The sequence below is a fragment of the Agelaius tricolor genome, unplaced genomic scaffold (assembly GCF_023055355.1).
Source record: "Agelaius tricolor isolate 1412-34295 unplaced genomic scaffold, bAgeTri1.0.p SCAF_40, whole genome shotgun sequence".
Classification (NCBI taxonomy): domain Eukaryota; kingdom Metazoa; phylum Chordata; class Aves; order Passeriformes; family Icteridae; genus Agelaius; species Agelaius tricolor.
The window spans coordinates 75,989-91,867 of record NW_027269300.1 but is presented as its reverse complement, the minus strand read 5'-3'; the positions used below and the strand labels follow the sequence as shown (position 1 = coordinate 91,867).

At 51.1% G+C, this 15,879-nt stretch overlaps 1 protein-coding gene across 1 annotated transcript in view; it reads right to left on the bottom strand.

Moving 5' to 3' along the window:
* LOC139603600 (leucine-rich repeat LGI family member 4-like) overlaps positions 1-15,879 on the bottom strand; it is a 53,459-nt gene that overhangs the window by 5,576 nt on the left and 32,004 nt on the right. The window contains exons 8-9 of the mRNA XM_071454491.1: positions 10,799-10,963; positions 2,737-3,245 (exon numbers count right to left, since the gene is read on the bottom strand). Of these exons, the coding sequence (XP_071310592.1) occupies positions 2,737-3,245; positions 10,799-10,963 (674 nt within the window). The remainder of the gene's footprint in view (positions 1-2,736; positions 3,246-10,798; positions 10,964-15,879) is intronic.

Genomic DNA, 15,879 nt, shown 5'->3' with positions numbered 1-15,879 from the left:
GGTTGGGTTGGGTTGGGTTGGGTTGGAGCCCTCCCAGCGCCATCACCTGGACATGGGCAGGTGGGGTTTGGGGTCATGAGGTCGGTGGTGGGGTCATGGCGGGGGTCAGTGGTGGGACCTTGGGGTCCATGATGGGGTCATGGGATGGTGGTGGAACCATGGGTTGGGTTGGGTTGGGTTGGAGCCCTCCCAGCGCCATCACCTGGGCATGGTGGGTGGGGTTTGGGATCAGCGGTGGAACCATGGGATGGGTGGTGGCACCATGGGGTGGGATGGGTTGGGTTGGGATCAGTTGGGTTGGGTTGGGTTGGGTGGGGTTGGGTGGGGTTGGAGCCCTCCCACCACCATCCCCTGCACATGGGGTCACAGGGTCAGACATGGGCTCACGTGACCCTGATGGACCCCTGTGGCCTTGTGGTGACCATCGTGACTGTGGTGGCCCCACATGACCCTGGTGACCACCCTTGACCACATGATCTTGATAGAACCCCATAACCCTGCTGACCTTCCATGACCATGATGGACCCCCCGACCTTGATGGACCCCCATAATCCCATGACCTTGATGAACCCCCTAACCCCATAACCCTGCTGACCTTCCATGACCATGATGGACCCCCATGACCTTGATGGAACCCTATAACCCCATAACCATGATGGACCTCCATAACCCCAATGGACCCCCATAACCACATGACCCTGCTGACCCTCCATGACCTTGATGGACCACCCTGACCTTGATGGACCCCCATAATCCCATGACCTTGATGGACTTCCATAACCCCATGACCTTGATGTACCCCCATGACCCTGATGGAACCCCATAACCATGATGGACCTCCATAACCCCATAACCATGATGGACCCCCATAACCACATGACAATGATGGACCCCCATGACCCTGATGGAACTCCATAATCCCTTGACCAGGATGGAACCCATAACCACATGACTTTAATGGAACCCCATGGACCCATGACCCTGGTTACCCCTCATGACCACATGACCCTGATGGAACCCATAATCTTGATAGAACCCCATAAGCACATGACCCTGCTGACCCTGATGGAACCCCATAACCCCATAACCATGATGCAACCCCATGACCCCATGACCTTGATGGAACCCCATAACCACATGACCCTGATGGAACCCCATAACCCCATAATCCTGATGGAACCCCATAACCCCATGACCTCGATGGAACCCCATAACCCCATAACCATGATGGAAACCCATGGACCCATGACCCTGATGGAACCCCATAACCCCATGACCTTGATGGACCCCATAACCCCATAACCATGATGGACCCCGATAACCACATAACCCCATGATCTTGATGGACCCCCATGACCTTGATGGACCCCCATAACCCCATGACCCTGATGGAACCCCATAACCCCATAGCCATGATGGAACCCCATGGACCCATGACCCTGATGGACCCCATAACCATGATGGAACCCCATGACCCCATAACCCTAATGGACCCCCATAACCCCATGACCCTGATGGAACCCCATAACCCCATGACATTGATGGAACCCCACGGACCCATGACCCTGATGGAACCCCATAACCCCATGACCTTGATGGAACCCCAAACCCCATAACCCCATAACCATGATGGACCCCGATAACCAAATAACCCCATGACCTTGATGGAACCACATAACCCCATAACCCCATAACCATGATGGAACCCCATAACCCCATAACCCTAATGGACCCCATAACCCCATGACCCTGATGGACCCCCATAACCACATAGCCATGATGGAACCCCATAACCCCATGACCATGATGGAACCCCATGGACCCATGACCCTGATGGAACCCCATAACCCCATGACCCTGATGGACCCCGATAACCCCATGACCCCATGACCTTGATGGAACCACATAACCCTAATGGACCCCCATAACCCCATGACCCTGATGGACCCCCATAACCCCATGACCCTGATGGAACCCCATAACCCCATAGCCATGATGGAACCCCATAACCCCATGACCCTGATGGAACCCCATAACCCTAATGGACCCCCATAACCCCATGACCCTGATGGACCCCATAACCCCATGACCTTGATGCAACCCCATAACCACATGACCCTGATGGACCCCGTAACCCTATAACCATGATGGACCCCGATAACCACATAACCCCATGACCTTGACGGAACCCCATAACCATGATGGAACCCCATAACCCCATAGCCATGATGGAACCCCATAACCCCATGACCCTGATGGACCCCCATAACCCCATGACCTTGATGGAACCCCATAACCACATGACCTTGATGGACGCCCATGACCTTGATGGACCCCCATGACCATGATGGAACCCCATAACCCCATGACCTTGATGGACCCCCATAACCATGATGGAACCCCATAACCACATGACCTTGATGGACCCCCATAACCATGATGGAACCCCATAACCACATGACCTTGATGGACCCCCATAACCATGATGGAACCCCATAACCACATGACCTTGATGGAACTCCGTAACCACAAAACCCCATGACCATGATGGAACCCCATAACCCCATGACCTTGATGGACCCCCATGACCCTGATGAACCCCCATAACCCCATGACCCCATGACCTTGATGGACCCCCATAACCCCATAACCCCATGACCCTGATGAACCCCCACAACCTCCACGCACCCCAAACCCCCCCCCCCACCACCACCCCCTCCCCACCCCGTTCCTCACCTTGGCGTCCCCCAGGAACCTGGTGAGACACAGGAAGACGCTCCCCCTGACCCGGAAGTGCTTGGCCGCGTACACGTCGGGCACGTGCGGGATGTCCGTGTGCGGCACGAAGCCGCCGCCGCTCCACAGGTACACCTGGGGCCTCCTGGCCGCGCTGCACACCACCAGCGCCGCGCGCCCGCCCAGCTCCAGGAACTCCAGGTGCGTGTCGCGCCGCCACGGCCGCAGCGCCTGGTGCGGGTAGAAGGCTCCGGAAGCCCAGCGGAACACGGTGCTGGTGCCGCCCTTGGAGCTGTCGGCCACGCCCAGGTAGAGGTGGCCGCCCAGGCGGGCGGCGGTGACGGCGTGGGGACGGCGAAGGTGGCCCTGGCCCAGGGACTGGTGGCGCACGAAGGAGGAGCCGGGGCCGCCCGAGCGGCGCCACACCCAGGAGCCGCCGCGCAGCTGGGCCACCACCAGCAGCAGCGTGTCACCCACCGGGACCGGGTGGCAGGACACCGGGGAGGAGCCTGGGGGGCGGAGGGGGGTCAGTGGGGACAGGGGGACACTGGGTATGGTGGGGACACTGGGGATGTTGGGGACGTTGGGGACATTGGGGATGTTGGGGTCGTTGGGGACATTGGGGATGTTGGGGACGTTGGGGTCATTGGGGATGTTGGGGATGTTGGGGACATTGGAGATGTTGGGGTCATTGGGGTCATTGGGACATTGGAGATATTGGGGTGATGGGACCTTGGGGACGTTGGGGACATTGGGGATGTTGGGGACGTTGGGGTCATTGGGACATTGGGGATGTTGGGGACATTGGGGACATTGGGACATTGGAGATGCTGGGGTGATGGGACCTTGGGGATGTTGGGGATGTTGGGGACATTGGGAATATGGAGGGTGTTGGGGACATTGGGGATGTTGGGGTGATGGGACCTTGGGGACATTGGGGACGTTGAGGACATTGGAGATGTTGGGGACATTGGGGTCATTGGGACATTGGAGATATTGGGGTGATGGGACCTTGGGGTTGTTTGGGACATTGGGACATTGGAGATGTTGGGGACATTGGGGTGTTGGGGACCCTTGGGACATTGGAGATGTTGGGGTGATGGGACCTTGGGGACCCTTGGGACATTGGAGATGCTGGGGGCACTGGGGACATTGGGGAGCTTGAGGACATTTGGGACCTTGGGAATATGGAGGGTGTTGGGGACATTGGAGATGTTGGGCTGATGGGGACCTTGGGGACTCTGGAGATGTTGGGGACATTGGAGATGTTGGGCTGATGGGGACCTTGGGGACTCTGGAGATGTTGGGGACATTGGGGACATTGGGGACATTGGGGATGTTGGGGACATTGGGACATTGGGGATGTTGGGGACATTGGGACATTGGAGATGTTGGGGTCATTGGGACATTGGGGATGTTTGGGACGTTGGGGATGTTGGGGACATTGGGACATTGGTGACCTTGGGACATTGGAGATGTTGGGGACATGGGGGAAGTTGGGGACCTTGGGCACCTTGGAGACGTTTGGATGATGGGAGCTTGGGGATGTTGGGGACCTTGGGGTCATTGGGACATTGGGGATGTTGGGGTGATGGGACCTTGGGGACACTGGGGACATTGGGAATATGGAGGATGTTGGGGTGATGGGACCTTGGGGACATTTGTGGACCTTGTGGACCTTGGAGATGTTGGGGTCCTTGGGACCTTGGGGACATTTGAGGACCCTGGGGACCTTGCAGATGGGGTAATGGGGACATTGGGGACCTTAGGGACATTGGAGATGTTGGGGACCCTTGGGGACCTTGGGAATATGGAGGATGTTGGGGTCATTGGAGATGCTGGGGTGATGGGACCTTGGGGACACTGGGGACAATGGAGATGCTGGGGGCACTGGGGACAGTGGGGACATTGGGGACATTGGGGACCTTGGGGACATTTGGCATCTTTGGGACCTTGGAGGCACTGGAGAGGTTGAGGACCTTTGAGACTTTGGGGACACTGGGGACATTGGGGACCTTGGGGACCTTGGGAATATGGAGGATGTTGGGGACATTGGAGATGTTGGGGTGATGGGGACCTTGGGGACACTGGAGATGTTGGGGACATTGGGGACCTTGGGGACCTTGGGGACATTGGAGATGTGGGGGACCTTGGGGTCATTGGGACATTGGGGACGTTGGGGACATTGGAGATGTTGGGGACCTTGGGGTCATTGGGGATGTTGGGGACCTTTGGGACCTTGGAGACATTGGAGATGTTTGGATGATGGGACCTTAGGGACGTTGGGGACCTTGGGGTCATTGGGACATTGGAGATGTTGGGGTGATGGGGACCTTGGGGACATTGGAGATGTTGGGGTGATGGGGACCTTGGGGACATTGGAGATGTTGGGGTGATGGGACCTTGGGGACACCTGGGTACATTGGAGATGTTGGGGACACTGGGGACAGTGAGGACATTGGAGACATTGGGGATGTTTGGATGATGGGACCTTAGGGACGTTGGGGACCTTGGGGTCATTGGGACATTGGAGATGTTGGGGTGATGGGGACCTTGGGGACATTGGAGATGTTGGGGTGATGGGACCTTGGGGACACTGGGGACGTTGGGAATCTTTGGGACCTTGGAGGCACTGGAGACATTGAGGACCTTTGAGACTTTGGGGACACTGGGGACATTGGAGATGCTGGGGGCACTGGGGACAGTGGGGACATTGGGAATATGGAGGGTGTTGGGGACATTGGAGATGTTGGGGACCTTGGGGACATTGGACATGTTGGGGTGATGGGACCTTGGGGACATTGGACATGTTGGAGACCTTTGGGACCCTGGGGACATTGGGGGCACGGGGGACATTGGGACATTGGAGATGTTGGGGTGATGGGACCTTGGGGACACTGGGGATGTTGAGGACATTGGGGACACTGGGGACACTGGGGACAATGGGGGGACTGGGGACATCGGGGACATCGGGGACATTTGAGGACCTTGGGGACATTGTAGATGTTGGGGTAATGGGGACACTGGGGACCTTGGGGCCATTTGAGGACCTTGGGGACCTTGGGGACATTGGAGATATTGGGGACCTTGGGGACACTGGGGACCTTGCAGATGTTGGGGTCCTTGGGGACATTTGTGGACCTTGGGGACCTTGGGGACCTTGGAGATGTTGAGGACCTTTGGGACATTGGAGATGTTGGGGTCCTTGGGGACATTTGGGGACCTTGGGGACATTGGAGATGCTGAGGACCTTTGGGACATTGGGGACACTGGGGCCATTGGAGATGTTGGGGTCCTTGGGGACATTTGGGGACCTTGGGGCCATGGTGGCGCTGCCTTTGTTGTCCCCAAGGCCACCTTGGTGTCCCTCAGCCCATTTTGGTGTCCCCAAGGCCACCTTGGGGTCCCTCAGCCCATGGTGGTGTCCCCAAGGCCATTTCTGGGCTGTCACCGTCACCCCTGGTGTCCCTCAGGCTCCATTTTGATTTTCCTCATCCATTTTCACCATTCCCACCCCATTTTTCACCATTTCCCCCCCAATTTCCCCCATTTTTTCACAATTTTTTCCATTTCTCCCCAATTTTTAGATTTTTTTTTCACCATTTTTCTCCATTTTCCCCCCATTTTTTCAATTTCCCCACCATTTTCCTTTGGGTTTTTCCCATTTTTTCCCTCTTGTTTTCCATTTCCCCCCACTTTCCCCCATTTTTCCTTTGTTGTTCCCTATTTTTTCCCCATTATTCCTTTGTTTTACCCCATTTTTCCTTTGTTTTACCCCAATTTTAGCCCATTTCCCCATTTTTACTCAATTTTCCTGTTTTTCCCCATTATTCCTTTGTTTTACCCCATTTTTACCCCATTTTTCCTTTGTTTTTCCCCATTTTCCACTTTGTTTTCCCCAATTTTCCCTCATTTTTCCTTTTTTTACCCCATTTTCCTTTGTTTTACCCCATTTTTACCCCATTTTTCCTTTGCTTTTCCCCATTTTCCTTTGCTTTTCCCAATTATACCTTTGTTTTACCCCATTTTCCCCCCTTTTTTTCCTGTTTTCCCCATTTCCCCCAATTTTTTCCCAATTTTCCGATTTCCCCCCATTTTTTTGGTGTTTTTCCCCAATTTTCCCAATTTCCCCATTTTTCACCCCATTTCTCTCTCCATTGATGACGCTCTGGGCCTGGAGCCTTCCCCCCATTTTTCCCCCATTCTCCCCATTTTTCCCCCATTTTTCCCATTTTCCCATTGGTTTTCCCCCATTTTTTTCCCGTTTTCCCCCTTTTTCATTTTTTCCCCATTTTTCCCCATTTTTTCCCCATTTTTCCCCCATTTCTCTCACTGTTGACAACTCTCTGGGCCCAGAAGCTCCCCCACATTTTTCCTTTGTTCTTCCCCATTTTCCCCCCATTTTTTCCCAATTTTCCCCCAATTTTCCCAATTTTTTTTCATTTTTCCCCATTTTTCCCAATTTCCCCCATTTTCCACCCATTTCTCTCTCCATTGATGATGCTCTGGGCCTGGAGCCTTCCCCCCATTTTTCCCTCATTCTCCCCATTATTCCCCCATTTTTCCCCCATTTTTTCCCATTTTCCCTTTGGTTTTCCCCCATTTTTTCCCGTTTTCCCCCTTTTTCATTTTTTCCCCATTTTTCCCCATTTTCCCCCCATTTCTCTCACTGTTGACAACTCTCTGGGCCCAGAACCTCCCTCTCATTTTTCCTTCATTTTTCCCCATTTTTCCCCCATTTTTTCCCAATTTTCCCCCATTTTTTCCCAATTTTTCCCCATTTTTTTTCATTTTTCCCCATTTTTCCCCATTTTTTCCCATTTTCCCCCCATTTCTCTCACTGTTGACAACACTCTGGGCTCAGAACCTCCCCCACATTTTTCCTTCATTTCTCCCCATTTTCTCCCCATTTTTTCCCAATTTTCCCCCAATTTTCCCCATTTTTTTTTCATTTTTCCCCATTTTCCCAATTTCCCCATTTTTCCACCCATTTCTCTCTCCATTGATGATGCTCTGGGCCTGGAGCCTTCCCCCCATTTTCCCCCATTCTCCCCATTTTTCCCCCATTTTTTCCCATTTTCCCTTTGGTTTTCCCCCATTTTTTCCCATTTTCCCCCTTTTTCATATTTTCCCAATTTTTTCCCCATTTTTTCCCATTTTCCCCCATTTTCCCCCATTTCTCTCACTGTTGACAACACTCTGGGCCCAGAACCTCCCCCTCATTTTTCCTTTGTTCGTCCACATTTTCCCCCATTTTTCCCCTTTTTTTCCCATTTTTTTTTCATTTTTCCCCATTTTTCCCAATTTCCCCCATTTTCCCCCCATTTCTCTCACCATTGACGACGCTCTGGGCCCAGAATCTCCTCCCCATTTTTCCATCATTTCCCCCAATTTTCCCTTTGCTTTTCCCCCATTTTTTCCCCATTTCCCCCAATTTTCCCCTTTTTTTTTCATTTTTCCCCATTTTTCCCAATTCCCCCATTTTTCCACCCATTTCTCTCTCTGTTGATGATGCTCTGGGCCTGGAGCCTTCCCCCCATTTTTCCCTCATTCTCCCCATTATTCCCCCATTTTTCCCCCATTTTTTCCCATTTTCCCTTTGGTTTTCCTCCATTTTTTCCCATTTTCCCCCTTTTTCATATTTTCCCCATTTTTCCCCATTTTTCCCCATTTTTCCCCATTTTTTCCCCATTTCTCTCACTGTTGACAACACTCTGGGCCCAGATCCTCCCCCACATTTTTCCTTCATTTTTCCCCATTTTCCCCCAATTTTTTCCCCATTTTTCCCCCATTTTTTCCCATTTTCCCTTTGGTTTTCCCCCATTTTTTCCCATTTTCCCCCTTTTTCATTTTTTCCCCATTTTTCCCCCATTTCTCTCACTGTTGACAACGCTCTGGGCTCAGAACCTCCCCCGCATTTTTCCTTCATTTTTCCCCATTTTTCCCCATTTTCCCCCCATTTTTTCCCAATTTTTCCCATTTTTTCCCCTTTTTTCCCCATTTTTTTTTCATTTTTCCCCATTTTTCCCAATTTCCCCCATTTTCACCCCGTTTCTCTCACCATTGACGACGCTCTGGGCCCAGAATCTCCCCCCCATTTTTCCCTCATTCTCCCCATTATTCCCCCATTTTTCCCTCATTTTTTCCCATTTTCCCTTTGGTTTTCCCCCATTTTTTTCCCGTTTTCCCCCTTTTTCATTTTTTCCCCATTTTTCCCCCTTTTTTCCCATTTTCCCCCATTTTTCCACCCATTTCTCTCTCCATTGATGATGCTCTGGGCCTGGAGCCTTCCCCCCATTTTTCCCTCATTCTCCCCATTTTCCCCCATTTTCCCCCCATTTTTTCCCATTTTCCCTTTGGTTTTCCCCCATTTTTTTCCCGTTTTCCCCATTTTTCATTTTTCCCCATTTCCCCCCATTTTTCCCCCATTTTCCCCCCATTTCTCTCACTGTTGACAACTCTCTGGGCCCAGAACCTCCCCCTCATTTTTCCTTTGTTCTTCCCCATTTTCCCCCTTTTTTTTCCCCATTTTCCCCCATTTTCCCCCATTTTTCCCCATTTTTCCCAATTTTTCCCAATTTCCCCCATTTTCCCCCCGTTTCTCTCACCATTGACAACTCTGTGGGCCCAGAATCTCCCCCCCATTTTTCCATCATTTCTCCCCATTTTCCCTTTGCTTTTCCCCCATTTTTTCCCCATTTCCCCCAATTTTCCCCATTTTTTTTTCATTTTTCCCCATTTTTCCCAATTCCCCCATTTTTCCACCCATTTCTCTCTCCATTGATGACGCTCTGGGCCTGGAGCCTTCCCCCCATTTTCCCCCATTCTCCCCATTATTCCCCCATTTTTCCCCCATTTTTTCCCATTTTCCCTTTGGTTTTCCCCCATTTTTTCCCATTTTCCCCCTTTTTCATATTTTCCCCATTTTTTCCCCATTTTTTCCCCATTTTCCCCCATTTCCCCCCCATTTCTCTCACCGTTGACGACGCTCTGGGCTCAGAACCTCCCCCTCATTTTTCCTTTGTTCTTCCCCATTTTTCCCCCATTTTTTCCCCAATTTTCCCCCAATTTTCCCCATTTTTTTTTCATTTTTCCCCCTTTTTTCCCATTTTCCCCCATTTTCCCCCCGTTTCTCTCACCATTGATGACGCTCTGGGCCCGGAACCTCCCCCTCATTTTTCCTTCGTTTTTCCCCATTTTTCCCCCATTTTTCCCCAATTTTTCCCCAATTTTCCCCATTTTTCCCCCTTTTTTCCCAATTTCCCCCGTTTTCCCCCCGTTTCTCTCACCGTTGACGACGCTCTGGGCCCAGAACCTCCCCCTCATTTTTCCTTTGTTCTTCCCCATTTTTCCCCCATTTTTTCCCAATTTTTCCCCATTTTTTAAATTTTCTCCCCCTTTTTTCCCAATTTCCCCCATTTTCCCCCCATTTCTCTCACCGTTGACGACGCTCTGAGCCCAGAATCTCCCGTCCCATTTTTCCATAATTTCCCCCATTTTGCCTTTGCTTTTCCCCCATTTTTGCACCATTTCCCCCCCTTTTTTTTTCATTTTTCCCCATTTTTTTCATTTTTTCCCAATTTCCCCCGTTTTCCCCCCGTTTCTCTCACCGTTGACGACGCTCTGGGCCCGGAACCTCCCCCTCATTTTTCCTTTGTTTTTCCCAATTTTTTCACATTTCTCCCCCATTTTCCCCCATTTTTTTTCTTTTTTTCCCCATTTTTTCCCAATTTCCCCCGTTTTCCCCCCGTTTCTCTCACCATTGATGACGCTCTGGGCCCGGAACCTCCCCCTCATTTTTCCTTCGTTTTTCCCCATTTTTCCCCCATTTTCCCCCCATTTTTCCCCATTTTCTCCCCATTTTTTCCCAATTTTCCCCATTTTCCCCCCATTTCTCTCACCATTGACAACACTCTGGGCCCGGAACCTCCCCCTCATTTTTCCTTCGTTTTTCCCCATTTTTCCCCCATTTTTCCCCAATTTTTCCCCAATTTTTCCCCAATTTTCCCCATTTTTCCCCCATTTTTCCCAATTTCCCCCGTTTTCACCCCGTTTCTCTCACCGTTGATGACGCTCTGGGCCCGGAACCTTCCCCCGAGCTGGTCCCACTCCAGGAGGGCGCAGGCGCCCAGCGCCGGCTGCGCCAGGAACACCCCGGGGTGGCCTTGGAGGGACACGGGCTCCGCACCCAGGGACGAGAACGGCAGGGACTGGAACGGCCGCAGCTCTGGGGACAGCGGGGACAGCTTGGGGACATTGGGGACACAGCCAGGGACAGCTTGGGGACATTGGGGACACAGCCAGGGACAGCTTGGGGACAGCTTGGGGACATTGGGGACACAGCCAGGGACAGCTTGGGGACATTGACAGGGACACGGGGACACAGCCAGGGACAGCTTGGGGACATTGGGGACACAGCCAGGGACAGCTTGGGGACAGCTTGGGGACATTGGGGACACAGCCAGGGACAGCTTGGGGACATTGACAGGGACACGGGGACACAGCCAGGGACACCACGGGGACACTGGGGACACAGCCAGGGACAGCTTGGGGACATTGGGGACATTGACAGGGACAGGGGACAGCTTGGGGACAGCTTGGGGACATTGGGGACAGCTTGGGCACATTGGGGACACAGCCAGGGACAGCGCCAGGGACACAGGGACAGCCTGGGGACATTGCTGGGGACACTGGGGACAGTTCTAGGGAGAGCCCCAGGGACACGGTGACACCTTGGGGACATTGGGGGCATTGCTTGGGGACAGCCCCGGGGACATTGGGGACATCCCCAGGGACATTGGGGAGATTGGGGACATCGCTTGGGGACAGCCCCAGGGACATTGGGGACATCCCCGGGGACATGGGGACAGCCTGGGGACATCTTGGAGACATTGGGGACAGCCTGGGGACAGCCTGGGGACAGGGGGATGGATTGGGGACATTACCAGGGACATTGGGGACAGCTTGGGGACAGCCCCAGAGACATTGGGGACACAGCCAGGGACATGGGGACACACCCAGGGACAGCTTGGGGACACAGCCAGGGACAGCTTGGGGACACTGGGGACACAGCCAGGGACATGGGGACACACCTGGGGACAGCTTGGGGACACTGGGGACACAGCCAGGGACTGCCCCGGAGACTTGGGGACATTGCCAGGGACAGCTTGGGGACATTGGGGACACGGGGACACAGCCAGGGACAGCTTGGGGACATTGGGGACACTGCCAGTCCCCTCCCAGTCCCATTTTTAACCCTAAAATCCCCGCATTTCCTGCCCCCAGTCCAACCTTCCCCCATAAAATCCCCATTTTTAACCCTTAAATCCCCATTTTTAACCCCAAACCCCCCAAATTTTCTCCCCCCAGTCCCTCCCAGTTTGTCCCAGTACAAACCAGTCCCGTTTCCACTCTCAAAACCCAAATTTTTAACCCTAAAATCCCCATTTTTCCCCCTAAAATCCCCATTTTTAACCCAAAAACCCCGGATTTTCCTGCCCCAGTTTGTCCCAGTACAAACCAGTCCCATTTCCACTCTCAAAACCCCCATTTTTTTAACCCAAAAATCCCAGGATTTTTGCCCCAATCCATCCCAGTTTGTCCCAGTCCCTCCCAGTCCCGTTTCCACTCCCAAACCCCAAATTTTTAACACCTTAAACCCCCATTTTTAACCCTTAAATCCCCATTTTTTCCCCAAAATTAACGGATTTTCCTGTCCCAGTTTGTCCCAGTACAAACCAGCCCCATTTTTAACACCTTAAATTCCCATTTTTAACCCAAAAATTCCCTTTTTCCCCTAAAACCCCGGGATTTTCCTGTCCCAGTTTGCCCCAGTACAAACCAGTCCAATTTCCCATTCTCAAAACCCCCATTTTTAACCCTAAAATCCCCATTTTTAACCCCAAAACCCCCGGATTTTCTGCCCCCAGTCTCTCCCAGTTTGTCCCAGTACAAACCAGTCCCATTTCCAGGCCCAAAACCCGAATTTTTAACCCTTAAATCTCCATTATTAACCCTAAAAACCCCCCATTTTTAACCCCTAAAATCCCCATTTTTCCCCCTAAAACCCCCAGATTTTCCTGTCCCAGTTGGTCCCAGTCCAAACCAGTCCCATTTCCCCTCCAAAAACCCCCATTTTTAACCCTTAAATCCCCATTTTTAACCCAAAAATCCCTGGATTTTCCTGTCCCAGTTTGTCCCAGTATAAACCAGTCCCGTTTCCACTCTCAAAACCCCAATTTTTAACCCTAAAACCCCCATTATTAACCCTAAAACCCCCGGATTTTTAACCCCTAAAATCCCCATTTTTTTTCCCAAAACCCCCCGGATTTTTTGCCCCCAGTCCCCCCCAGTCCCTCCCAGTCCCATTTCCACTCCCAAAACCCCCATTTTTAACCCTAAAATCCCCATTTTAACCCCAAAAAGCCCCGGATTTTTTGCCCCCAGTCTCTCCCAGTTTGTCCCAGTACAAACCAGTCCCGTTCCCACTCTCAAAACCCCCATTATTAACCCTAAAACCCCCATTTTTAACCCAAAAATCCCCATTTTTTTTCCCAAAAAAACCCCGGATTTTTCCCTCCAGTCTCTCCCAGTTTGTCCCAGTACAAACCAGTCCCGTTTCCACTCTCAAAACCCAAATTTTTAACCGTAAAATCCCCATTTTTCCCCCCAAAACGCCCGGGATTTTCCGGCCCCAGTTTGTCCCAGTTTGCCCCAGTACAAACCAGTCCAATTTCCCATTCTCAAAACCCCCATTTTTAACCCTAAAATCCCCATTTTTAACCAAAAAAATCCCCATTTTTAACCCCAAAACCCCCGGATTTTCCTGTCCCAGTCCCTCCCAGTTTGTCCCAGTTTAAACCAGTCCGGTTTCCACTCTTAAAACCTCAATTTTTAACCCTTAAATCTCCATTTTTAACCCTAAACCCCCCCATTTTTAACCCCTTAAACTCCCATTTTTAACCCTTAAATCCCCGGATTTCCTCCCCAGAGTTCATCCCAGTTTGTCCCAGTACAAACCAGTCCCGTTTCCACTCCCAAAACCCCCATTATTAACCCTAAAATCCCCATTTTTTACCCCTAAAACCCCCATTTTTAACCCCAAATGCCCCGGATTTTCCTGCCCCAGTTTGTCCCAGTACAAACCAGTCCCGTTTCCACTCTCGAAACCCCCAATTTTTAACCCTTAAAAAATCTCCATTTTTAACCCTTAAACCCCCATTATTAACCCTTAAAAATCTCCATTTTTAACCCTTAAACCCCTATTCTTAACCCTAAAACTCCCATTTTCAACCCCTTAAATCCCCATTTTTAACCCTAAAATCCCCATTTTTTTCCCAAAAACCCCGGAATTTTTTGCCCCCAGTCCCTCCCAGTCCCTCCCAGTCCCCCCCAGTTTGTCCCAGTCTATACCAGTTCCATTTCCCCTCCCAAAACCCCGATTTCTAACCCTAAAACCCCCATTTTTAACCCTTAAAACCCCATTTTTAACCCTAAAATCCCCATTTTTTTTCCCAAAAACCCCCGGGATTTTTTGCCCCCAGTCTCTCCCAGTCTCTCCCAGTTTCTCCCAGTACAAACCATTCCCGTTTCCACTCTCAAAACCCCCATTTTTAACCCTAAAATCCCCATTTTTTTTCCAAAAAATCCCCATTTCCCCCCTAAAATTCCCATTTTTAACCCTAAAACTCCCATTTTTAACCCTAAAATCCCCATTTTTTTTCCCAAAACCCCCGGATTTTTTGCCCCCAGTCTATCCCAGTCCAAACCAGTCCCATTTCCACTCCCAAAACCCCCATTATTAACCCTTAAACCCCCATTATTAACCCAAAAATCCCCGGATTTTCCTGTCCCAGTCCCTCCCAGTCTATCCCAGTCCAAACCAGTCCCATTTCCCCTCTCAAAACCCCCATTATTAACCCTTAAACCCCCATTTTTAACCCAAAAATCCCCATTTTTTTTCCCAAAAACCCCCGGATTTTTTGCCCCCAGTCCCTCCCAGTCCCTCCCAGTCCCTCCCAGTCCCATTTCAACTCTCGAAACCCCCATTATTAACCCTTAAACCCCCATTTTTAACCCAAAAATCCCCGGATTTTCCTGTCCCAGTTTGTCCCAGTACAAACCAGTCCCGTTTCCACTCTCAAAACCCCAATTTTTAACCCTAAAATTCCCATTTTTAACCCTAAAATCCCCATTTTTTTCCCAAAAACCCCCGGATTTTTTGCCCCCAGTCCCTCCCAGTCTCTCCCAGTTTGTCCCAGTACAAACCAGTCCCGTTGCCACTCTCAAACCCCCATTTCTAACCCTAAAACCCCCATTTCTAACCCTAAAATTCCCATTTTCAACCCCTTAAATCCCCATTTTTAACCCTAAAATCCCCATTTTTAACCCCTAAAATCCCCATTTTTACCCCAAAAATCCCCTTTTTTTTCCCAAAATCCCCGGATTTTTTGCCCCCAGTCCCTCCCAGTCTCTCCCAGTTTCTCCCAGTACAAACCAGTCCCGTTTCCACTCTCAAAACCCCCATTATTAACCCTTAAACCCCCATTATCAACCCTAAATTTCCCATTTTCAACCCCTTAAACCCCCATTTTTAACCCTAAAACCCCCATTTTTCCCCACAAAACCCCCGTATTTTCCTGCCCCAGTTGGTCCCAGTTTGTCCCAGTCCAAACCAGTCCCATTTTTAACCCTAAAATCCCCATTTTAACCCCAAAAAGCCCCGGATTTTTTGCCCCCAGTCTCTCCCAGTTTGTCCCAGTACAAACCAGTCCCGTTTCCACTCTCAAAACCCCCCATTATTAACCCTTAAATCCCCATTTTTAACCCCTAAAATCCCCATTTTTAACCCAAAAACCCCCATTTTTTTTCCCAAAAACCCCGGAATTTTTTGCCCCCAGTCCCTCCCAGTCCCTCCCAGTCCCCCCCAGTTTGTCCCAGTCTATACCAGTTCCATTTCCCCTCCCAAAACCCCGATTTCTAACCCTAAAACCCCCATTTCTTACCCCTTAACCCCCCATTTTTAACCCAAAAACCCCCATTTTTTTCCCAAAAACCCCGGGATTTTTTCCCCCCAGTCCCTCCCAGTCTCCCCCAGTCTGTCCCAGTACAAACCAGTCCCGTTTCCACTCTCAAAACCCCCCA